Genomic DNA, 26308 nt, shown 5'->3' on the forward strand with positions numbered 1-26308 from the left:
CTTGGACTGGGTGGACAGGGGCTGGGATGTTCCTTGTGAGGTCACCGTCTTCGCAAAACATTTTAGCTGTCATAATTGCCTTATCACTTATCACCCATCTCCCTGGGCTCCCATTTCCCCGGATGTTGGTCCGGGGCCTAATTCAATAGGGACACAGGAGGTATTTTATCATAATAAAATTATCATCATAATGTCGCATTTCAGATTCGAGACTTTATTTAGTGACCTCTGTACATTCCCAACAACATGACTCTACGGACCAGAGTCGCGTGTTGCATAAACAGCACAAATTACTTCATTTCTTCAACTGCTGAGTAAGAAAGTTAGGCCCGATGATGATCTACAGGGCTCCGTCCAGCTCTGTGATCCCCAATACAAACTCCATGAGATTTAAACGAGCCATTGCTGAGACAGTGCTTGGGGCATCAGGGGAGGTGCCTTATCTTAGCACAGCTGCAAAGCTCAAGGATCAAACAAAGCGGACAAGGAGGGGAATACTCTTGGGCAGAGTAATAGGACGAACGCAAACACCCTCAGGAGAATCCCACAGACCTCATCATCTGAACTGTTGTAGCTGCCTGCAAACTCTTTGTCCGAGTATATCTTGGAGGTCGTCTGTTGCAGGAAATCAGAGATCCTCTGCACTAGAAAGTCTCTATCTTTCAAGTTGGCGAATAGGAAGGTCATCCTGTTCCTGGTGCTGATGGATAAAGGACTAGGGAGCACGCTGGAGCTATCTGCCTTTTCCACAATTGTCACCTGAAAGAAACACGAAACGAGGAGCGTTACTTTCCAGGGATTACCCAACAGCAGCCTCTGAGCAGCACCAAACGAGGAACGCAACACTTTTATAATCTTTAGGAACCACCCATATTTTACGGAGGCAAAATTGAGATTCTTTGACTCTGTTCCAAGAAAATAAAATAAAATAGCTCATAACAACTCAAACTGGAGCTCATATCAGCTTCTGATGGGATGGTCTTTCTAAATCAGCGGTTCCACTTCGGGAGTGATTTTGATCTCCTGGAGACATCTGGCTACATCTAAAGGCACTTCCAGTCACCACGAGTGGAAGGTACCAGTGGCATCTCGTAGGCAGAGGCCAGGGATGCCACTCAACAGCCTGCAGTGCACAGGACAGCTGGCCCCCAACAAACTCTGGCCCATGATGCCAACAGGGCCACGGGTTATTAGAAAACTGGTTGTGAAGTAACTCCCTGATTTTCAGGAAAATTTCATAGAGTCACGAAGGCGAGGACTCCCAGCTGCCGCTGCATCCCTAAGAGGCGGAAACAACCCGTGACACTGGTGCCTTTTTACTGAGCTTAATGTGGGGATGGTTTTCAAAACCTCATCAATCTTTCAAACATCTCATCCAAATTCCAGGGCTTTGCAACCCTCCCCTCTTACCACCTGAATGTTTTAAAGGCTCAATTCTGAACGCACATGACGTAGAGAGCCTCACTGCAACCCCAGCTGCGCCGGCTGACTCCGCGTGTGCAGGGGCGTGCATGCGTGTGGGGACCTAAATCTACCACATGAGGAGACGAGCAGGAAAGAGGGATGTTTGTTTTAGCTCTGAACTGACACATACACTTGGCGCTTTATCATTGGATTTTCATCGACTGGAAATTAGGATACATGCATAAAAATATTTTTCTTTTGCACACTAGGAAAAAAAAATCTCAAGGCAAGCCCTAGATAAGTGGTTATTTGCAGCAGCTCTGACTATATACTGGACGTTCAGTTTCTCTTCCACTCTTCATTTCCACCTGTGAGCCACCCAGACAGATTCAACTTTAACCTCTTCATCAACATTTTCATGTGAAATACATTTTCTCCAAAGCAGAATTTTTAAATTCCCCTTCAAGGTTAAGAAACCTCTCGGAGTTGCCTAAAAAATTGAACGGCCCCAAGTGCAAAATGGGGACAACTGGGATCCACAGAGGGAGAACTGCAGGACCGGACTTCTACTCTCAGGTTTTATCACTACGTATGGTTAGACATATATTTATATATTTTTAAAGGAATCCCCTGAGGTACTTGGAGCTGCACACAAATGTGTTTTTCCTAATGCAAAAAGAGCTGGAGAAAAGGAAAAAAAATCCTTTTCATGAAAAAGACTTTCCCACGGCACTTAAAACATGCTAAACGATACCCATTTTTAAAAGACCTATAAAAACTCCTTTTCCCACAACAATTTTTTTCCGATTCTTCTGGTCAGCAGATGACTCAGACCAAATGATAAATGTCAAGGGAACCAAAGGTTCAAGTTCCACACCTGTAACCCAGATAACCATGTAGATCCTGATGAGGTCAAAGTGGAAAGTCTTTCACCTACATCATGAATACAGAAACAGCCAGAAGCTCCCACATAAAACATATGAATGCTCAAGTGCACTACAAAATATTTTTGGCTGACAAGTTATTTCTGGTAGAATCTGATCCCAAAAGCTCTGTGACACCAGCAAAGAGTAACAGCTACATTTGAGTATTCTAGTTTAATGAGACACATTTCATTACCAACTTGGGTTATAAAAATAGACTGGAACTCAATCAAAGCTTGATGTTTACTATATAATACTGGCAAGGTAATTTATGATTTAAAAAAAAAAAAGAGAGAGAGGCTTCCTCTGAAATCTCTATCTAAGGAGGAACCTGATGGATTCACTCTATCTCCCCTGCTTTGCTGCCTCAGGAATTTCTTCAAAATCTGTAGTAACATGATTCTGTGTCTATTTTATCTACCTTAAGTCTATCTGTGAAATATATATTAACAATCTCCAGTCAATATTTTAGCTTATTTGTAAAAAAAAAGTTAAATGAAACAATTCCTACTTTATAGAATCCTAAAGTGGCCATTTCAAGTACGATGTAATGTTCCCATGGAGGCTGTTGCTCATCAATCCGCTTAACTCAAGTTCTGGAAGGTGCCCAGTTCACGGACAGACTGCTCTCTGCTCAGACCCCAGGTATGAGGTGGAGAGGGGAGGGGAGGGGGCCCATCCCATCATCACTTTTCTGTCACTAAGGTAAAGGTTGTAAAAATTACACCGAGTCCTTTGCTTCTTCCCTTGGGTGGGATTAGGGATCCATCGTTCATGTATCTTGGGGATTCATCGGGTTAAAGCAAAGGACACGGCTGCCTTCTTTAAAGGTGCAGCCACCAACCACAACGTGCTTTATTTCTCCATGCTCCTACCTCCACTATTCTCCTCCTCTGATCTACCCTGAAATATGACTAAATTATTTCTGCTCCACCACCTGTTGGGGAATACAAGCAAGCCAAAGATGGGCGGAGAGTATCAATCCCCATTCTCTCAGCTGCCCTAACGCTCACTGTGGCATTGCATACTGCACTGAAAGGTGAAGAGAGCCAGCTGCAGGTGGTGAACGGGCGAGTGGGCATCTTGACAGCAGCTTACGACCGACCCCTCTCCACTCCGTATCTCCCTCTGGATAAACAGAGCGATGACTCGCTCAGACTCACAAATGCACATCCTTAATCCCGGAATGGGTTCCCCAGCTGTTGCAGGTAACTTGCTTTGGGATGGCACTTGAAGAAAACTACGTTTAGTGGCAGTTTATGGCAAAGAAGGTACATTTGCTGGAAGAAGTTATGAAATCCATCCCAGAGCCAAATGTAAGGAGCTGTCGAATTATCCACCACAGAATTCACCCCCTGCAACGTATCCTGGTCTCAACAACCAGTTTGCTCCTCTGCAGCTTCACTAAGAGAGCAATGACACAACGACAACACACCAAAGGGTGTGGCCAGTGCCACCAAAGAATTGTGAACATTCACCAATGGCCAAAAGCCAACGAATGCTGGTGACAAATATCCATAGTCCAGATAGAAAAGTACTGCTGGTGAAACTCCCGAGATGCCCATTTTCACCTGACACCTACCTCGCGGAGCGGGATGATGAGGCTACACAGGTTCTCTCCCTTGCTGGTAAAGCAGATATAATTCGTGGACACAAACATCTGCCCCAAAATGTGCATTTTGTTGAATGGAGTCCAGAGGGTGCAGTCTGTGTGGCCGTCTAGTTTTTCATCCTTGGGCAGCCGGAAAAGCGCGCGGTATCTCTCACTCTTTGCCCTGGCATCAAGATCGCTGGAAAGCAAGAACGACGGCACTTCATCCAAGAGCGATGTCTCGATGCCTCCTAGAGGATGCAACAGTGGAGGCCCCCCGCCCACCTCTCCGCTCCTCAATCCTGCCAGACGCATCCCTACCTTCCTGGTTTTCTACGGGAGCTACCTCCACCCCACGACCCAAAAGCATAATAAAATTACTTTAATATATTTAGGTCCCGTGTGCAGTCACTTTACAGTCAAACTTTGTTAAATGTTAAAGAATCTTAGGAAACTAGGCCTGACTAGGAAACCCATCCTTTTTCTGCTGGAATACAATAATTTCTAAAGAGATTATCGTATTCACACTTATCCAAAGCCACTTTTGAGGACTTATCTTTTTTTTTTTTAAAGATTTTATTTATTTATTCATAAGAGACACAGAAAGAGAGGCAGAGACCCAGGCAGAGGGAGCCTGATGTGGGACTCAATCCCGGGTCTCTAGGACCACGCCCTGGGTTGAAGGCAGGCGCTAAACCGCTGAGCCATGCAGGGATCCCGAGGACTTATTTTGAAGAAAGATCTAATGAGAATACAAACAAGCTTCATGAATCTGCTGGCTACCACTGTCTGCCCTAAAAAGACAACAAAATTGCCAGAAACACAGGAATAAGTCACCTCTTGGACTAGAGTTTCCAACCTTAGTTCAGTTTTTTTTTTTTTTTTCCTTTTTTTTGGTTTATCAAGTCAGGTGTTCAAACCACTCTTCTCAAGCTTCTAGGCCACCTCAGCCCCTGGGTGGTGGAGTTTCTGGCTTCACAGAGCAAAGAGGAGCTCCCCACATCATTCCCTCCCTTTTACCTCCGATTTGCTTCCATCCTCGCCTACTCTTACTTCCTTCCCATTTCAGAGGCAGAGCTATGGGCGCACACAAGCATCTTTCTTCCATGCCCTATCGGATGTCACTTTTCAAATGATCGGTTTTCTTATACTTTTAGCTCCGTGCTCCCTCCTCCCCACACCTACCTTCAGCACAAACTCTTCCTTCTCTAACTTATATTCAAATCTTTTACATTCTAAGAAGAGCAATCCCTCCTATTTACCATTGAATTTCTGGAAAAAGCAGTCTGTACTTGCCTAACTCCCATTCCTTGCCTTTCATTTGTTATTCAGTCGGCTGCAGCGACACCATTCACCCTCAACCACTCTGCTGAAACACCAGACACCTTAATTGCAGTGATCTCTTGGCAGATTCAATGACCAGCTGCCTGCCAGCGATTTCCCTTCCATATATGATACTGGGCTGATCTTCAATATGATGCTCTGCAGACAACTCAACATGATCAACACTGAGCCAGCACATCCCTTGGACATGCTGTCCCTCTCTCACTCCTCATCTCAGTTCAGGACAATTCCATGCACACATTCACACTTGAGGGCATTAACTCTTCCCTCACCTTCCCCCTAAGTCCACTCCCACATCCAGACTTCCAGACTTTTCTGCAGCCTCTCCTCATCACACGCCGCACCACTTTCCAGACATCGATGGACTTCACTCCCTCTGTGCTTTTCTCATGTGATTTCTGTACCACGTTATTCCCTCTGCCTGAAATATCCATCCTACTGAATCTGCATGGGTAGCTTCTACTACGTCTTGAAAGTCCACTCCAAGCAGCCTCCACTGAGGGCCTTTCCCACCACCCTGCGCCATCTCCCCACAGCACCCCGCCCCTAGCATCCCGCCCCTGGGACCAGAAGAGTTCCCATCACTTTGTGCCAGAGCTGGCCATGCCTGCCTCACTTGTTGACCTTTGAGTGCTTCAGACGGTCTTTTTCAGTTCTGTACCTATACCGAGAAACGTTTTCAGAACCCTTGAAGTGGTTCAGAAAAGGTTACATTTCATAAAAGAAATGTAAAGGTTTCCTGTTTCTCAAGCGTTTAAGACTCTGTCTCTGTCACCTACCGTTTTAGAGCTGACACTTTTTTAGGAGACTTCTTTTTCAGTTTGGGCAGGGATCTATCTTGTTCAAATCCCTCATTGTCTAAGAGTTGCCTCATGGCTATGTTGGCGAGCTGCTCCATTAACTTGAAGGTCTCATTGATGTTAAGAAATACAGAGAAGAAATGTTCACTGGACCTCGTGCTCACTTTGATCACATCAGGCAGGAGCAGCGTGGCGTTCTTCTCGAGCTGTGTGATGTCCACCCACCGGATTACCAGCTTGGCTGAGCACAAGGAACAAGCTGGTCAACACCTGGCTCCTTAAAATCCCCTAAGGATCCTTCCATCTCACAACCCAACCTCCAATCTCGCTGAACTCCTTTTGAGTTTTCACGTCCATACTTATTACTGCTTCACTTGTTTAAGAGACAAATTCAGACCACATAAGCTCTGAGTTCATCACTATTACGGATTCAAGTCATGTCAACTACATGTGTTATAACTTCAGGGAATCTTTATTACTTAATAAACTTTTCTTTTTTAAACAAATATTGGGTGAAAAATAATGGACTTTGCTTGCTACATAGTTAAAACACAGTGTAGACCACGTCGTAACTACAGATCTATTTTTGGCATTTTGATGTGATTTGTGAGTTTAGGGCCAACCTCAGCAGACTTTCCCAAGCTTCCCTCTGAAATTATGGACAACTCACCTTCCCTTCCCATAAGGAAAGAATAAAAGCAAAGATGGTTAATACTGAGGTACATCCAACCCTGACGGGGGACCTTCCCCTTCCAGTAGCTGCAAGAATAATAGTTGACGAGCTTCTCTTCCTCGGGCATCCCGAACAGCCTGTGGAATTTCACAATGGCTTCTTTAAACTTCTCTGTGTCATCGTCTTCCTTCACATCATTGATCTTGTTATACTCTGCAATGATTCCCTAAAGAAGGAGAAAACGAGGCACGTGATGAGTATTAATAGGACTAGAGCTGCTTTTTTCTGCATGCTGTAAATATTGGAAAAGAAAAAAAAACAATTTCTAATGCTAGATTTTTTTAATTGACAAATTATTTTCAAAGACACCCCCCACATTCTAAGCCTGTTACCGAAGAGTATTCGTGTACTAAAAAAATCTCCCAAGTAACAATATCGATTTGATGATCTGTTTAATGGAGCTCATCATTTTAAGAGTTCACTCAGAATGAAGCCCATAGTTTTGTTCTACAAATGAGGAGATGTAAAGATTTTGCAAATTCTACTGCTTTTCCTAGCTCATCATGATAACAATCCCCAAAGGTCAATTTCTGCTTTTCTCAAGATCACTACTTCACTAAGAGAATAGAGATGGTTGGCTTTCACAGCGGCCAGGGGAGATCCACTTTGAACTGAGGCTAATTTGAGGCGAACAGGCTTTGGTAGCGTGCTACGTTAGGGAACTTTAGACAACCATGAAATAGCACGAGGGCACCTGACCTCTGGGTAGGGAGAAGTTGCCAGTTCAGAAGAAGGATGGTAAAACCTTTCCCAGTTGGCAAATATACCTACAGCCTATGCGACATTTCAAAGTTATCAATGCCTTTAGAGGGGAATAAAAAAATAGATATAAGAAGAAATAAATGAATGAATAAATAAAAGTGACTGAATTGGAACCCACTAATAAGTAGTAGCAGTTGGGTTTCTAGGCAATCCCAAAGGCCAATCACCTTGAGTAAGCCTGGAGACCCCCAAGTGGGCTAATACCTGTTCCCCCAGACCACTTAGCAGGGCTTGGACTTGAAGTCAGAATAAGGAGAATGTTCTATTAGGAGGGAGTGATGCATAACAAACCAAACCATGTTCTGAGTGGAAGAACATTCAAACAGCATTACCCAAAGTCTACCAAATACCACATTTCTAGAATTCTCCTCTAAATTTAAGAAACAGAAATGTTTCTAGCTGAACTGAAACTCTGGAGCACTCGAGGGCCTAATACACTAATATCAACAGACCAGACCTTGCTGACTAATTTCAACAGTAAAGGCAATAGTTCCCATAAGATTCAACTCCCAACTTCCCCACCTTTAAGAAAAGAGAGGATCCAGAATGCAGAACCTCTCCTTAGTTTGCTTGTAATTTTTTTAGGCAGGTGGACTGGGTGATGGAACACAGGGATGGACTATCTCCTTCCTTCATGTTCTACATAACATAAAATGGGTTATCTTGGTTCCAGGCAACAGCTTCACATAACTTTGAAAAACTATTACAAGCCGAATGTTTGGGATGTCTGATATAAACCTGAATACACAAAGGACACGGACACAGAATTCACGAAAAGTAAAAATAACTTTGTGAACATTAAAAAAACGTTCAACCTCATAATCGAAGACAGAAAATTAAAACAATAAGACCCCAACTTTTACCTATTAAATTTGGAAAATCATTTAAACAAGCAGAATGCTAAAAAGCGAGCAATGGTGTAGCTGCACAGGGATTCTAATATATTGACAATCTCTACTAAGGTCCATTAAAAATGTGTCAACTAACTCAGTAATCAACATTTTGTAATCTATCCAAAAGTAAAGAAACAAAAACTATAGGAAAACTTATATGAAGAAGTGTTCACCGTATTATATAACTGTTGGTGCCTGCCCCCACTGGTCTAGAAACTAAGGAGACTTCTAGAAAGAGAGGAATAGTAAGGTCAATAGTGAGATGATATTCCATTATTAAAATAACAACTAAAAATTATAACAATGCCAGTCAAGGAAACAAAGACATGATACAAAATGATATGCACAGTAAGACTTCTATTATGATAAAAATGCATTCCAGAAATCTAGAAATATACAAAACATTACCTGTGGGCTTGAATTATGGTTGCCTCTGTAGTTAATTATTACTTTTATAATTTATAAAAGTTAATTAAGTCTCAAAACAAATAAATTTGTTGGTTCCCTTCATTACTGGACAACTGGGAATGCTTAAACCATTCATTAGCACATGAATGACATTCTTTCACACATAATTGCATTAACAGCAATTCCTTCCTCATAATTGGTTTCAGAGGAATTAAATGTGACATTTTTGATGTAATAAAAACAGTGAGAAGAAGGGCTATTCGACATAATTGGTCCTTGTTTTATTTTCTGTTTTTTTGTGTATGTGTTTTTGTTTTCCTCCTGGCTATTGTCACTTCTAAGCATCTGTTTCTTCCTACAGCTCTTACTTGTGTCTATTGCCCCAAGACCCTGCCATCCGAGGGAGGGCTAGCAGAGCCTAACCGGGAACCTCAGCAGCGGGTGGCTCCAGGATGGGGAAGAGGCCTCCCGCCCAGCCCCACCCCAGTCAGCTGCCCCCCTGCCACTCGGTCAAATGAGGAACCTCCCCGTTTCCATTACTTCCCAGAAATTCAGACACATGACTCAGAAATGAAATGAAGAAGTCATAAAATCGGACGGGTTTTGTCAATAAAACAGCTCTCAGCTATCTGAGAACACTTTTTTGTTTGGAAGCTCCCACTTCCTCCCAGCTTCAAACTGACCTTTTAAAAATATTTTATTTTATTTTATTATTTTATTTTATTGTTTTGTTTTATTTTATTTTATTTTATTTTACTTTATTATTTGACAGAGAGAGAGAGAGCGAGCACGCAAGGGGAGGGGCAGAGGAAGGGGGGAGAAGCAGGCTCCCCACAGAACAGGGAGCTGGAGCGAGACTCGATCCTGGAACCCTGGGATCACGATCTGAGCAGAATGCAGATGCTTAACTGACTGAGCCACCCATGAGCCCCAAACTGATCTTTCCCAACATCTTCCCCATTCCCATTTTTTTTTTAACCCTCTTCACTACCTGTCTAGTTTCTTTAATTATGACCATGGAGTAAAAACTGAAACCCACCATCTGGAAGCAGTGAAAAGTATCCACCTTGATGGGCAAGGTGTGGGAGAAACGGAGACTTTGTTATTCGTGCTTTTGTGCTGCGCAGCCCTCTCTGATTTTATGTGGTCTAGTTAAAATTCAGTTCTCTCCCTCCAAAATATCAGACCCTAAAAAGCAGTGGTATTCCACTTGTTTTTCTGATTATAAAACTACTGTTTGTTCATGTAAACGTTTAGTGAAAGAGAAGAAATCAAGTAGAAATGGACCATCCTGTGTAATTTCAATGAGAAGCGAACTATCAGATCACTTCCTAGAATTCCTCCTTACTCTGGGTGTAAAGAAAGGCCTTTCTAACTATGACTAAAAATCTGGAAAGGATTTCTCAGTTTGACTAAATAAAACATTTAAACATTCCATGGCAAAAACTATCATGAGCAAAGTCAAAAGACAAATGACAAACTTAGGGAAAATGTCCATGATCTGTATCACCGACAAAAAGCTAATGGCCTTTATATAAAAGAACTTTTAAAAATTAAAGAAATATAAGACCAAAAGTCCCACAGAAAAATGGGTGAAGACTTGAGCGGATAAAAATGGCCATTGAACATTTAAAATGTGTTTAACTTCACTCATAAGTGAGATAAATGCAAATGAAAACAACATTAAAATACTTCTCCCCCATCAGATCGGCAAAACTTCAAAAGCTTGATAATCTACTTTTCTGGTGAAGATGTGGGAAAAGAGTCCCATACGTGGCAGTGGGAATGTAAAATGGTACAACTTCTGTGGGCGACAATCTGGCAATATTAAGCAAAATGACACATGCATTTACCCCTTAATCTGGCAATCCCACGTCTACCAGTTTATCTTAAAGATAGATCCCTGGGCAGCCGGGTGGCTCAGCGGTTTAGTGCTGCCTTCAGCCCAGGGCGTGGTCCTGGGGTCCCGGGATCGAGTCCCACGTCAAGCTGCCTGCATGGAGCCTGCTTCTCCCTCTGCCTGTGTCTCTGCCTCTCTCTCTGTCTCTCATGAATAAATAGATAAAATCTTTAAAAAGAAAAAAAATATGCACCTATTAAAAAGAGTTAGACATCATATGCAATGTGGGATCCTGGATTGGACCGTGGGGGGGAAAAAAGGATATAAAGTGGGAAAACCAGTAAAATCCAAATAAAGTCTGTAGTTAACATTTTTTCTAAAGATTTATTTATTTGAGAGAGAGAGAGAGGGTGCATGCATGCAGGTGCACGTGCGAGGGTGAGGGGCAGAAGGAGAAGAAGAGGGGAAGAATCTCAAGTCTATTTCACACTGAGTGGGGAGCCTGATGCAAGGGCTTCATCTCAAGATCACGACCTGAGCCAAAACCAAGAGTCAGACGCTTACCTGACTGAGCCACCCAGGCCCCTCCTATAGTTAACAATATTACATTAATGTTCACTTCTTAGTTTTGATAAATATACCATGATTACAGAAGATGTTAACATCAATGGGAGCTGAGTGGTAGGGTCTATGGGAATTCTCTGTCCTATCTCTACAGTTCTTCTGTAAATCTAAACATTAATATTTCAAAATAAAAACCAAACTATTAAAATGCTTTTTTAAAAAAACAAAGAAACAACTAACATGTGGAACCTCTCTATGAAATGATACGAAGCGTTACCCAAGAGTTATTGAGTGAAAAGAGCAAATGCAGAGAAGCATACATACTTGAAGCCTTATGTGTAACAATTAAAAAGAAGTAAGAAAAATATCTATATCTGCTTCTTACAAAAAAGAAACCCGGGAAGGCTAGACCAGATAACAATGAGTTTGGTTAACTGCAAGGCGTTGGGGAGAACAGGGTGGCGAGGATGCAGAAGGGAGTAACATTTGGGGTAATTCAAACTTTTGGAAGCAGGCTAATATTTTCTGCATGCAAAAAATAAAATTAAACCGACAGTGCAACAAAGAAGAAAGGGCCTGAAAGTGAAAAGCAAACTGAAACAAAGGGTTGCTTCTAGGACGGGGACAGAGAAAGTACAAGCGGAGTCTGGGACAGCCTGCTAAGGCAGAAGTACAGAAGCGCTCAAAAAAGGAACAGGGCCATGTCACAAGGATGGAGGAGGTAAGCTGCAGGTGTTTCCTCTCGCTAAACCTGGGGGAGCGTGAATACCAACATAACTAAGTCCAGTAATGAAACAAACAACTGGAAAACACGGGAATCCATGAGTCCCTATCAACACTGGATAGATGAATAAATGACAAGCGAGCTCTTGCTGATGGCAAACTAGCAGGTGCCAACTGATAAATGAGAGAGTGCTGGAGCTGGAAAATCATTGTTTTGTAAAAACATCACAGCAAAGATCGGTTCAGACAAAAAAAAAAAAAATCATGAATGGACACTACACCATGGGGAAGTTCTGATAAGGAGTAGGATGTTCGCGTAGCTTTGAAGTGTTTTCCCACAGAAAATTTGTAATTGTTTGTTATTTGAAAAGGCAAAACCGTCCAGTCTACAGCGGGGAGCCCAGGGAGGCAACACCTTGCTGGGTTCCTATCACTGACAAGGGGAGGTGGGTGGGTATCATTTGCCTCCGGAAATGATCCTCTTACAAGGACGTAAGGTCACGTACGAAGTGTTCCACCTGGGAATGCATAACCAGAATCAAATCCCAGGAAACGTCTGACAAAACCCAAAATGAAAACCGTCCCGTTGAGGAAAACAGAACCTCACGCTTAAAAATGTGAGTGTCATAAAAGACAAAGAAAGGCCACAGGAAAAAAAAAGAAAGAAAGAAAGAAAGAAAGAAAGAAAGAAAGAAAGAAAGAAAGAAAGAAAGAAAGAAAGAAAAGAAAAGAAAGAAAAGAAAGAAAAGAAAGAAAAGAAAGAAAGAAAGAAAAGCCACAGAAATGTTCTAGAAACGATCTAGACAAGACATGAAAACCAATTCAATAAGCTTCCTAGACTGGATCGGGCGCTGGGCCTAAAGGCAAAAAATGCCAGACACTGGGTCAGCTAACAAGACTGGAACAGGTGCCAAATATTAAAGTATAACGTTAATGTTAACTTTATTGAAAGTGTAACTGCGGTGTTCTTATTTAACAGAATATTCCCAAAAATACACACTGAAGTATGGGGGGGGCGAGGTACTCCGCTCAAATAGAAAGTAAATGAGCACGTCAGGGATAATGTCAACGGGGTGAAATGTTAACAACAGGAGGATACTCAAGAGGTCGACAGGCTCTCATTTTTACGACTTTTCTGTAAGTTTGAAGTTATTTCCAAATAAGAGTTGAAACAAGACAAAGGAACCCACTACCTGTATTTTCCCTCTCACAAATGTGGTGATGTCGTTCTCGTTTTCAAAGATGGACAGTGTCTGCAGCAGATTCTGCTCAAGCCATTCCCAGTGTTCGGTGATTTCTTTTCTGGAACCACCTGTGAGAATAATAAGATGATGAAAAAAATGATCATAGAATTTTGGTGGGAACCTAAAAGATACTTTTTTTAAAATTTTTTTTAAGATTTATTTATGATAGTCACACAGAGAGAGAGAGAGAGAGAGAGAGAGAGAGGCAGAGACACAGGCAGAGGGAGAAGCAGGCTCCATGTAGGGAGCCTGATGTGGGACTCGATCTCGGGTCTCCAGGATCGCACCCTGGGCCAATGTGCCACCCGGGGATCCCCCTAAAAGATACTTAAACAGGCTCACTTCCTCGATACGCAGCGTCACGAAAGGAGACCACGGTTCTAACAGCTCTGCCTTTACATGCTTCCTCCCTTTCAGAGGAGACAGAAGACACGTAAGGCTACGGAAACCCAAGAGCAAGCACGGGGTTACAGTCAGGTCTGGTCAAGGGGGTTCAGGACGTCCCCGACACGGCTTCCAGGGAGAAGGTAGCAACGTCCCTCCGCCTCCCTTCCCTGGATTGGGACTTGAGCACTGCCCTCCGCTCTGCTCCCTTCTAGAACCTGCACTTCACAGGGCGCCCCCGATCGTGTTAGGACACTGGGTTCCAGTTGTTAAGCTGCAATGATAGGAGAGTTGGGCTGCCCCTGGAGAGCTGATGCAACCGCCTCCTGTGATGGGCAGAAACGATCCCGCTCACTTCAATCATGAATGAGACGGGAAAGCGGCCACTGGGGAAGAGCTGCCTGGCTCCCCCAAGCACGGCTCCTCGGGATGTGCCGGGATGGGGTCATCCTCACTGCCTCGGAGCACGTCCCAACCCTTAAGAAGCGCAAGCCACCCGGCCCGGCCCCTCCACGCCCATACAACCGTGGCCTTGTAGCGAATGTCCCCGGCACGGCTCTCGGCCCACGACTGTGGGGCATCGCACGGATGCGGTCAGGACGTGGCTGTAAAGACGAAAGCCCTTCCCCTTTCCTTCTTGCCCTGGGATTGTTCCTGATCTTGCAGAAAAACACAGTTTCATAAATCGCCCGCGTGTCAAGTACATAAACCGCGTGTGTGCCGCTCGTTCCAGAATTAAGGACTGATTTTGTGATTCCCACTCACTCAACCTCCAGGTATCTCCTCAGATGGCCAAGCGTTCTGTTACCTGGTTTAACGGCGCCTTGTCTGCGTCCGACAAAGGGCAGGAGACAGAAAGGTCTACAGCGCTGCTCAGGACTGTTGGGGGCACAACTAGGATCCCTTTGAGACGCGGTAGGTTTGAGGGGTCTCAGAATCAGTGCTTGAGGAGAGGAAAACACAACCAAAGGCGAGTTCCTTTTCTTTTCTCTTAAGGCTAAACGCCGGAACCGCCTACGTGGAACCCTGACGGGGGACGAAAAGCAGGTTTCTTAGTGGAGGGGCAGCCCTGAGAGGACACAGAGGAACATTCTGTAGCCTCTGTGGGCATCACCCGTGGCTCACTCGCTGGGGGCCACGGTCAACCCCACGCAAGGGCAACTGATGACTCTGCACCACGACATCACGGTGAGAACTAGAACTCAGGACACCTGGGTCCCCCTCCCCTGCCACCAGCCAGTTGGAGGACTTTAGACTGTTTAATCTGCAAAACAGAGATGAATGAAAAACAAAACAAAACACAACAAACCCTTTACCCATCTTAGAGCAACGTTATAAAAAATCCCGAGGAATAATGTCCACGGAGACACTGGAAAGCAGGAAATATTTTGCAGACGAAAAGAACAATGCCCATTTGGAGTATTTCTGTGGAGTGAGTTATTTTGGAGTTTACCAGAGAGCTTTCAAACATTTCAGAGTTGAAGTTTTGGAATAGTCCCTGGAAACCTTTTTTTTTTTTTTTTTTTTAACTGGAAACCTAAAATACACTACACCCTTCCTGTGTGGAAGCAGGTCCCTACCGGACCAGCCGCGCTGGCTGTCCCACCCAGAGCCCCGCCAGTGCCTGCCATGCACCCCCCAGCCACCTGCACCTGCCGCCCTGTCGGATGCAGGCACCTCCCGGGGGCCCCAGGCCTGCTGAGCTTCGGCACCCTGTGCAGCACAATTCCCAGCGTCCCTCTGATCCCGCTGCTCCTTCTGCCCCCACCTAGGCTGAGCGCAGACGTGCCTTCCAGACGCTGGTTCTCAGCTGGTCTGGCCACTGACGGGTGTCAACCAGGTCGCCACACCAGCTACGGGACTTCAAGGTCCGTTATCCTGGCTGCGGAATCCAACCTCACTAACCCTCAGCTATCCTGGATGGAAAAGTGCGTCAGCTACAGGACCTGGGACAGAACAGCTACGCGCTCAGCTTTGCACATGCTGCTGCCTCCGAGCTGTTCTCTCTGCACCCACCTCCCCGCAAAACACGCAGAGTGAAACCGGCCTGTGCACGCGCGCGCTCGTTCAACAAACATTTGCTCATACTTCCAGTTGTCGTGGATAGAATACAAACACATTATGGCTAATTCCCACATTTTTAAGAGAGATAGATTTTTAAAGACTTTATTTATTCGTTTTTAGAGAGAGGCCGAAAACACAGGGCGGGCAGGGGAGAGGCAGAGGGAGAGAAGCAGACGCCCCGCTGAGCTCAGAACCCGACGCGCGGAGCCCCATCCCGGGACCCCGAGATCGTGACCTGCGGTGCGATCCACTGGCCCCTTAGCTGTTGAACCAACACCACCCCCGGGCCTCCCATCCTTAAGGCCAGCCGAGCACTCTCGTACTGAAGCTCGCATTTACCAGCAACCTCTTTCCCCACCTTTTCGGCGTCCCAGGACCTGCTGGCCCCCTCCCGGCCCCCGCCGCGGTGGCCGGCATTCCCAGCATCTCTGCATCCTCCCACCCAGCACCATTTGCACCACTGGCTCTTCTCTCTACTTGGTCCGCCCGGCGTGGAAATCCCACCATCCCACATTTCTATCTCTGATTACTACCCCCGGGCTGCCGGTGTGGGTTCGGCTCTGCTCTCCATCTCCTGCTGCTTCTCCCGCCCTCCTCAGTGTCACGTGGAAAGGCTGGGCTTCTAGACTTCTCCTGAGCCACTCACTGCTCCCGCATATAGCGCAGGAGCTGACACTGCGCATCTCAACAGCTTCAGGTCCTGCATCTCTTTCGGCCTTGGGTCGGCTTCGGTGCTATCAAACAGGTTTTGGAGGTTTCTTCTGGCTACATCTACACCTAAGATTCCCAAGTCCTAGGACACTGCGCTCTAGATAAAGAAGGACTCTGTGTGCCATTCATTGTATGAAACCATTACCACCACACACTATTTGAGAAGAGACAAAGACAAAAATGCCATAAGCCGACAGTAGTTTCAGGAATTCGCTATGGATACTGGTCTATGCCCATCAGATACTTTTCTAGGGTGAGTCATGAAATACACCTGCTACACTTATTGCTTACTATACAAAAGCACTACATTGTCCGAACACTTTCCTAAATGCTCCAGGTTCTGGGGACTAGAAGTGTGATCAATACCGACACAGCTCGATTCCCTGACCCAGCAGACAAGACAAATTCTGAAGATGCCAGTATTGTAGAAATTTATTTTTAAAATCTGGTGTCCATCTCTGTCCCCCTCTCATGCCGGAACACAGAGTCCACATTAGGAACGAGCGGCACTCCAAAGGGAAAACGTGGGAATCCTTAAATGTTCTTTATAAATAGCTCTTCCATTTGACAAGGAAGTAAATATAAGGGCTGCAATATTTAAGATCTTGGAAGTTTTCTTTGGTTATTTTTTTTAAGGTGAGATAACACGAAGCCCTTGTGTTGTGACTGTGAACAGGGGCTGGTCTGTTGACCCAGCAGTTTGAACAGAAGGTGTTAGATGCTCAGAATAAGAAAGGAAGGGCTTGGCTGTCGATTTTCTGGAAAGGCTTCATTTACAGAGATACAGCAGGAAAAACAAGCTGACCTGACTGTGCAATCAGCTGGAACAACAAAGAAAGCCGGTGTTGGGAATAAGAATCCTACAGAAAATCCACATTAATCCAAGTTAAAGCATTCTGCTGTGGTAAGGACCAGATCAACACTTGATGGGCTTAAGGTTACTTAGAAATTAATTTTGGAAAAAAATGGGAATCTTTATCATTCAGGGTGGTGGGTTTTATTTGGTTTGGCTTGGGTTTTTTTTTTGTTTGTTTGTTCTATTTTTAAGAATACTAGCCACAAGCCCCTGTGCGTATATCTGGGCAAAATTAAACAAAATTAAACATGATGAAAAGTACAAAATCATCCTAACTTCTCATCTAGCTTTAAATGTATCTTAAAGTACATAAAGACTACTTGAAATCAAAAGGAAGAAGCATTAGGATGGACCCACCATTTGGTTCTATCATATCTGGCCTCTGAGGATTAAGAACTGAGGCTTAAGGCCCCACCGACAGATAATCAGCAGGTATTTCTTTGTGATGCATGATTACCTCACTCCAAAACCCATACTTAAGTGTGATAAGTATGCCTAGAGGTTAGATTATCTGGAATCCTAAGAAGCCCAGTTATCAGGGAGACAGTATGACATCGTGGATCAGAACACAGGCTTTGATGTCCAAAAAAAAGTACAGCTGGTTTCAGAAGTAACACACGCTGACTTTGTGATCGTAGGTAAATTACTTAATTCCTTTGTGCCTCAAATACCCGCCCTGTAATACGTAGGTAACAACACCTGCCACCACATTGGTTTGTATTGAGGATTAAGGAAAATGATACGTACGTGTGAAGCCCTTAGCGCAGGTGTAGAATATACAAAGCACGAGATTAACTGTTGCTTTGGCTGTCGCCATCACAAACAACAGGACGCAAAGCTCTCCTCTTCACCTGTGATGCAGGAGGAGCTTGTACCTTCCGATGTCAGGGTGCTGAGACACGGGCCGTCCCACCCTTGCCTGCCTAACAGAGCGGAATCCCTCTGGCCGCAGCACCATTGTGTTTGGACTGCAAAGGGTGCGCCTTATTGAAGTAGGCGCGCACACAACTCCTGGTGTGACTCTGTAAACTTCTTCCCGAACTCTGCTTGTAACCTTTTACAGTTCGTAACAATATGCTCATAGCTTTATGGCCACTTTGAGAAAAAAAGAGCCCCAGGTAATTCATCCAGCCTTGACTGTAAGAATCTTACGAGGCTGGACACGGTTGATGTCCTTATTTTACTTAAGTACCAAGGTCCTTTCCCCACTCTGATGGGGAGAAAGTAAATGGGTATCTTTCTGGAAGGCCATTGAGCTAGAGACACTAAAAGCCTTACAGATATGTGTATTTTTTGACTCAGCATATCTATTTCTAGAAATGTATCCTTAAGTGATAATTTAAAGAGTGTAAAAAGTTTTTTTTTTTTAAGGGTATTGATTAAGGCTGTTCAAAATGCAATTAACATTAGGAGAAAAAAAGACATTTCCAGTAATAGCTTATCAGATAAATCATGTTACACACACGATAAAATATTATCTACCTATTAAAACTGATGTTATAGGGGCGCCTGGGTGGCTCAGTTGGTTAAGCATCTGCCCATGATCTCTGGTCCTGGGATTGAGCCCCTTGCTCCTCGAGGAGTCCGCCTTACTTCCCCCTCTGCCATCCCCCCTGCTTGTGTTCTCTCAAATAAATAAAATCTTAAAAAAAAAAAAAAAAAGAACTGACATTATAGAAATAGGTTTTATTGACACGGAAAATCTACACATATAAGTATATACACTCATATATAAACCCGTATACGTGTATGTATAGACACACACACATACATACACAAAGTCTAAAAGGTGATTTGGAAGCGCCTCTGGATGGCACGGTGGGTTACGCATCCGACTCTTGGTTTTCAGCTCAGGTCGTGATCTCAGGCTCCTGAGATTGAGCCCCACGTTGAGCTTCAAGCTTGGCAGGGAGTCTGCTAAAGTTTCTCTCCCCTCTCCCTCTGCCCCTTGCTATGCTCACGCACGCTCTCCCCACCCTCAAATAAATAAATCTTTAAAAAACATAAAAATAAATAGTGATTTAGAATGTGATACTGTTTTTAAATTTTTATTTTTGCTTATCTATATTTTCTAACTTTCAGCAATGAGCATGTATTAAAGAAAAAAATAACAAGTTCTTTTTTAAAAAGATTTATTTATTTGAGACAGAGAGAGTGAGAATGCACACGTGGGAGGAGCAGAGGGAGAGGAAGAGAGGATCCTATGCAGACTTCCTGCTGAGCATGGAGCCTGACACGGGGGCTCGGTCCCACAACCCCGAGACCCGTGACTTGACCCAAATCAAGAGTGAGATGCCTGACTGCACCACCCAGGCACCCTACAAGCTGTTTATTTTAAGCTGGTGTGTTCCCAAGGATACAAGAATAATTCTTGAGGTCCCCGGACCAAGAAAGGATTATAAAATACCAACTTCCACATAACATGTATTTTATGTGGATGGCAACTGAACCACCCCACATTTTCTCTCCCTATTGCAGAGAAATGGTTGACGCGAAACCAATTAGCAATCTTTAATTAAACTCTGGGTCTTACCAGCTGCTGACTAAAAGAATGCTTAATCATGAAAGCCAGCATGGTGCTGCTCCAGCACTGGGCTGGGAAGACCCAACAATGAGGTCTCAGCTCTGCACTAACCAGCTGCAACTAGCACTGTGAACTTGGGCGATTCACCTTGCCTCTGTATCCTCTTAAAATAAAAATGTTAGGCAAGAGGGCAGCTAAAGTATTTTCAGTTCTGAAAACGAATGACCGTCCAGGCCCAGATGAAATTCTGGAACGGTAAAGAAAGGAGAAACTAAATCAATAGGCAGCCAAATCAGGGCACCCTGCAGGGCCATGTCAGCAGTGACGTGCCCATCAAACACACACCCTCCACCCCATTTCCTTTATCAGTCTTGCTAGTCAGATGTATCTTGAAGGAATTGTCACCAGCTCCCTCTTTCTGTGTGTCACTCTCCTCCTGGGTGGTCCCAGAGCTCCTCTATAGACAACATCCTTGGCTCCAAGGATGGAGCCAAGCATTTTTGCTTGGCACCAGGATTTTTATGTGTCTGTATTCTCACTGAGGCTGTAAAACCCTTCTTAATGTTAGAACCTTCTAGTTCTTCTAAGGGGGAGCTAAATGGGTTGCCTTTTACTTAAATCCACTAAAGACCAAGGAGGGCAGCAGACTGGGCCCTCTCCTGCCCCTGGGGCACCAAGTCCAAACCACCAGCTGTGGAGGGAAAACCTGTAGCTGTGTGGCCCCCTAATGACAGAGTCAGGTGCAAAACAGCCAGTCAACTGACTGGTAGGGGAGAGGGGGAGACTGTCAGAATATAAGAGCTCGGGCAGCCTGGGGGGCTCAGGGGTGGAGCGTCTGCCTTTGGCTCAGGGCGTGACCCCGGGGTCCTGAGATTGAGTCCCACACTGGGCTCCCTGCACAGAGCCTGCTTCTCCCTCTGCCTGTGTCTCTGCCTCTCTCTGTGTCTCATGATTAAATAAATAAAATCCTTAAAAAAAAAAAAAAAGAATATAATGAGCTCAACAAAGCTGGCTAGACAAATTCCTGTGATACTTTCTTTATGTTCTTAGAGATGGCAAATGTGTAATTTACTGCATGAACCACTGAGAAAATACAATTCACCAGGTTAGAATTGACGGCGCAATGGATTATCAACCAAAGAGAATGGTGGCTTCATCCTGAGCAGTAGTGAACAGAAACAATCATTACTTAGGAATGTTTTTGGCTCCCTTTCCCAATTAAAAGTCTCAATGCCAAGGGAAAGTAAAAAAAAAAAAAAAAAAAAAAAAAAAAAAAAAATCAAACCAATCTGGATATAACTTATAGAAGATTAGAAGAAGCTTATGAAAATAATGTTTTGCCAAGTAACTCTTGCTCTTTGTTCCACTCTTCTTTCTGTATGGTTCACGTTATTGCCAAGGGCCAGGTGATTATTATATTGGAAGCAAGTGAGACTAGATTTCAAAGACTCCTCCTGCCTGGCTCTTTGTGGCTCAAGTCTAAGGCTAGTCAAACAACTAGGACTTACCACTGCTCTTCTGCAGAACGTGGTCTCCCTGGGGGCGCCTGGTAGTGGTTAAGGGGCTGCCTTTGGCTCAGGTCAAGATCTCGGGGTCCTAGGATCGAGCTCCACATCAGGCTCCCTGCTTCTCCATCTCCCTCTGCCCCTCTGCTCTCCCTCCCCACTTGTGTTCTCTGCTCTCTCTTGTACTTTCTCTCCAAAACAAAAAAATCCAATCTTTAAAAGAACACAAGAAAATGGTCTATATGAAGGCACGGATGGTAGATGCTCCCTTTAATTCAATTTACATGCTAAAGATTCGCAATGTGCATGGCTTACAAGCAATGTTTTTGCAATCCTATGGATTCTACAGGGCAGTGAGTTAGACTCACCCAGTTTCCTGCTGAAGCTTCTCTTACAGCAAAGATTTATGAAAGTCAAGCAAATTAAAAAGCTCTTGACGTACTGTCCCACCACATACCAACTTTGTAGTTTACAACAAAACATTAAAATTACAAACTGAAAGGTCAGCAAATCAGAGAAATCTGAAAGCTGGCAGCTTCCGCTCTTAAAATCCTCTCCTGAAAGGGAGCCAGCAATTTGGGTTTTAAATGGAAATCGATAAGGAGGACTAATGGGTGAATGGGACTTCACGGCGGCTGTCGCTTCCGTGGACTCTTCCACAAGGAGATTCTGGAGGTATCTCTATGGGTAATCAATACATACAAAAGCTAAAACTGTTCTGGGTTTATTAAAATGAGATCATGCAGTTGTGACAGGCATTACTTACTGGGAAAATGAAAGTACATCTCTTTGTGGTATAAATTATGCCGTCAGCATTTACTGCCTGGTGCTCCTTAGCCTCGGTCTGGCAAATAATTCAGGAATAACTCAGCTTTGTAACTCTGGGCTCTTTCCTACACGAGCATTCACAGGAGCATCTGCTTCGTAGACTGGCAAAGCCCCAGAAACGAGCTGAGGAGTAGTGATGTCAGTAGCGGGGAAAGAACAAAGGGTTAGGGCTGAGGGGGCAGGAGGAGAGGAGTCACGGAGGCACAAGCCAGCAGCTCCCACCAGTGTAAATGCACGCTGACCCGGGAAGGCCAGGCGCCTGGAGCTGCTGTAAGGAGAGATATGAGGGCTCTAAGGAGCTCCCGGCTCCAAAGGATCTCAAAAGCCTCTGGACACAAGTGGGAGGCAGGCTGGAAGGTGAGAGAGAACGTGTCAGGGTGTCCTTTCCGCATCCTTGTCAAGTGGTTAAGTGGCTCCATCTGATTGCTAATTCCCTTTCTTTTTACTGCTTCACTTGCTGGCTATAGTGTCTATTTTTAGCTCGATTCTAGAATGTTTCTGCCGACTAAATGTGACACTTTCCCCCATCAACCACCCCAGGGCACATCCCCCTCCCCAGTAGCTATCGGGTCCTTCCCCTTTGTATTGAATGAATGGCACAGATGACTGGAGTGCTGGTCTCCATGCCCTGCACCCTGATGCCATCCCTTCATTTGCCGAATGCATAAATGGCTGATATATTCCATCATTTCTCCTGAGGCTGTCTGCATCTTAACCAGAATAACTCAAAAGGGATATAGCACTACAATGTTAGAATTTCATGTGCCATTTAGTCCTTGAGGGAGCATTACTAGGCCGCCAGGGCCTTCCAGCAGCTGGAAATCACACGGAGATAACCTCTCCTGCCTAGGTAAAAGGCCAGCTGAGATTCCTGTATTTAGTTGGGCACCCTGCAATTCACTGGCACTGTGTGGTACTGGTTCACACTGGGCTGTAATTGAATATTTAACTTATGTTCTCAAGAGCAGAGACCGGATCTAATTATCGTTATATCTTTAGATCCTAGCATAGCACTTCCTACTGAGTAGAGATCAATTTAAAGACTGAACAAAGTCAATTGAAAGAGCTCCAAATGGCCAAAGCTAGAATGACTTGAGCAACAAAATAAAGTAGCTCTGGACTCCTCCAAAGTATAAAATCAATGTGCATGATTGCATACTGATAAAAAATAATTGAATAAATTAAAACTCCCCATTCCTTAAGAGTGGGTTGTGCGTAGTGACTTCCAGAGAGTATACAACATGGAGAGGGGAAGAAAATAGTAAGGTAACAGTAGAGAAACCCAAAAAAGCCTGCTTCAGCTGGATGATCAAGGAAAACCTCAGCAGTCGTAAATTAGCAATATGTACCCTTGCTTGACATAATACGATAAAAATAGCACTTTATCTTTGTGATCTTCCTCAGCAAAAATTCATCACCTCAGCCTAATCATAAGAAAAACATCAAATACCAATAGAGGGACATTCTCCAGTATACCTGACTGGTATCCTTCAAAATTGGGAAGTCTGAGGAACTTCCACCGCCAAGAAGAGCCTACAGAGACATGAGAGCTAAATATAATATAGTATCCTGGATAGGATCTTGGAACAGAAAAAAGGACATTAGGTGAAATCTAAATAAACTATGGCTTTTGTTTACTAATAGTATAATCAATACGGGTTCATTAACTAAAACAAACGTACTGTACTAAGCAGGATATTGATAACAAGGGACACTATGTATGTACAGGGCAGATGGGAGCTCTCTGAACTATTACCCAACTTTTCTGTAAATCTAAGACTGTAAAAAATAAAGTCTATGAATACTAATTTTAAAAATCAAGTGAATGTAAAAAAAAAAAAAAAAAAGGAAAGAAAACTAAGTGCTCCATGCTCTTGCTCTTCCTATGGTTATTTGCAAAGCCACATGCAAACGAATAACTGAAAAAATCTTGGCCACTTTGGATTAAAAACCCTTGAGAGAGATCCAATAAAGGCAGGGCTATTGACCACCATTTTAAACACAGGACATTATTATAGATTATGATCAGGAAGGAAAAAAGATCCCTACCCAAGTAGGAAGTACTGTGCTAAGATATAGAAGTATTACTCAGTACACCCAAGTAGTCCACATGTTCCTCTTTCATTTCTTTCATTTCTTTTCATTTCATTTCTTTCATTTCCTAGCTGCCCGTGGAGTTAAGTTGGGGTCATGTGACTGGTTCTAGCCAACAGAGTGTGCGTGAAAGTGGTGTGTGACCCGTCCGGCCCAAGGGAATTAAATGCAATCTTCCACTTTTCCCTTCTCAGTTGTCCTCCCACGGAGGCTCTGTGTCACTACAGATGCAGAAGGCCACAGGATCCCAAGGAGACTTTGCCAGGGTGAGAAAGAAACCCTTACCGTGTTAAGCCATTGAGGATTTGGGGTTCACCTGCTGAAATGGCTCTGGTTAATTACCCTAAATTATCAAGCGATTGTGTTCCCAAATAAAGGTTCCTTTCATTCTGACGGAAAGCTGTTAATCATAATGTTTCTCCATATTTCTGAATATCGCTACTTACCACAGGCGATGGTCCAATAGACCAAAGAGTCTGGAGTCTGGTACAGGATTCGGTAAGGAGCCACCCGGGCACTGGAGTCCAGCACGACATCGAGGGTACCCACGAGAAGGCCTGAGGATAAAGAAGGGGGGAAAACGCTTAAGGGTTTCCCCAGTGCTGCCCCAATTCCCAGAGGCAGCGTCAACACGCCCCTCCTGTTGGACCTCCCAACGGTCCTCCCCTACAACCCTTCTCGACAACCCCTCTCCTGTTGCACCCCACACCTTGACAAAATTTTCATCTTAAACATTCTGATGTTGGCTCTACATTACTTGTTCCAACAACCTCCAAGAGAAATCACATTAAGTTGAAAGGCAGTCTGCTGGCATCAAAACTAATGGGAGGCTAACAAAGCTGGTAGCCCAGTCCCTGGCATATGCTGATATTTATAAATGCCTATAAATAAAAATAAGTAGGGTATTAAGCACTTACATGTTGGAGTCTCGGCTTTCCCTACATTATACCCAATGTGCATTATTTTCTCCCCTTTTCACCTAAGAAACAAATCCTTAATTTGAGTAACTTGCCAAGGCCGGGAACCAGTCATGTCCATCTGAGTCAGTGTGCCAGGCTTGGCCTACATGTTATTTTAACCTGCCCCATTTCTCTTTGTATTAAAAAGGTACAGTTCAGCTTAGAAAACATCAATTAAGTCCCTACTGTGTGCAAGGCAAACCCCGTGGCACAAAACATAGTAAGAAAGAGTCCTTAAGGTATTTATAATCCAGTAGCGAAGGCCAAGCAGTGTCTTAGCACTTGTTTAGGAGGAAACAAGGGCTGTGAAAGGAGCGCTTGCCCATCCCCGGAGCAGAGTCCTTTGCTATTTGTCACATCAATCATTAAAACCAGAGATGGCTGCAGATGACCACCCTCTGCAATGATGCAGTAATGAGGCCGAGGGTCAGGAGAGGCACTGCGGTGGCGGACGGTGGCCTGTGGATCCGTCCACCCTGGGGGAAACTCACCACGTTATCCAAGTCCGGGCAGCCTGAACACTCAACGAATGAATTTATCTATTTATCTGTGAGAGATGCAAACACTCAGGACACCACGCTCACTTAAGAAGAGGCAGTGTCTTCTGCTTCCAGGAGTGCAAATGCATCTCATAACTACCATTCCTGCAACATCGGCCCTCCAGAGATGTGTGCCTCCTTTACCTACCCCAAGCTGGGACTGAGCACCAAACACTTCCTCCCCTGTTCTAAGACAGCACGGGCATGCACACAAATTCCACAAAGTCAAATAAACTAGATCCCTTGCATGGCAGGATGAATCCAAACAATTTCCACAAAGTAAATGCCCATAATTATTCCAAAGTCAGAAGGAAATCAGCACAGAGCAGGATTTGGATGCAGAAGAACCAATTAGGAACTCTGGCTAGTTTTCTTTCTTTCTTTTTTTTTTTTTTTTTAAGATTTTATTTATTCATGAGAGACAGAGAGAGAGAGAGAGAGAGAGGCAGAGACACAGGCAGAGGGAGAAGCAGGCTCCCTCCGGGGAGCCCGACGTGGGACTCGATCCCGGGACCCCACGATCACGCCCTGGGCCGAAGACAGGCACCAAACCACTGAGCCACCTGGGAATTCCCTGGCTAGTTTTCATGTTAGGGCGGGACATTTTATTTTCAA

General features: G+C 44.4%; 1 protein-coding gene across 1 annotated transcript in view; it reads right to left on the reverse strand.

Moving 5' to 3' along the window:
- The window catches only part of TBC1D9 (TBC1 domain family member 9), a 112584-nt gene that overhangs the window by 36718 nt on the left and 49558 nt on the right, over nucleotides 1–26308 (reverse strand). Inside the window, exons 2-7 of the mRNA XM_041758225.1 lie at nucleotides 24642–24752; nucleotides 13179–13297; nucleotides 6733–6961; nucleotides 6042–6303; nucleotides 3910–4117; nucleotides 553–759 (exon numbers count right to left, since the gene is read on the reverse strand). Of these exons, the coding sequence (XP_041614159.1) occupies nucleotides 553–759; nucleotides 3910–4117; nucleotides 6042–6303; nucleotides 6733–6961; nucleotides 13179–13297; nucleotides 24642–24752 (1136 nt within the window). The remainder of the gene's footprint in view (nucleotides 1–552; nucleotides 760–3909; nucleotides 4118–6041; nucleotides 6304–6732; nucleotides 6962–13178; nucleotides 13298–24641; nucleotides 24753–26308) is intronic.

The sequence above is a fragment of the Vulpes lagopus genome, chromosome 6, assembly GCF_018345385.1.
Source record: "Vulpes lagopus strain Blue_001 chromosome 6, ASM1834538v1, whole genome shotgun sequence".
Taxonomy (NCBI): Eukaryota; Metazoa; Chordata; class Mammalia; order Carnivora; family Canidae; genus Vulpes; species Vulpes lagopus.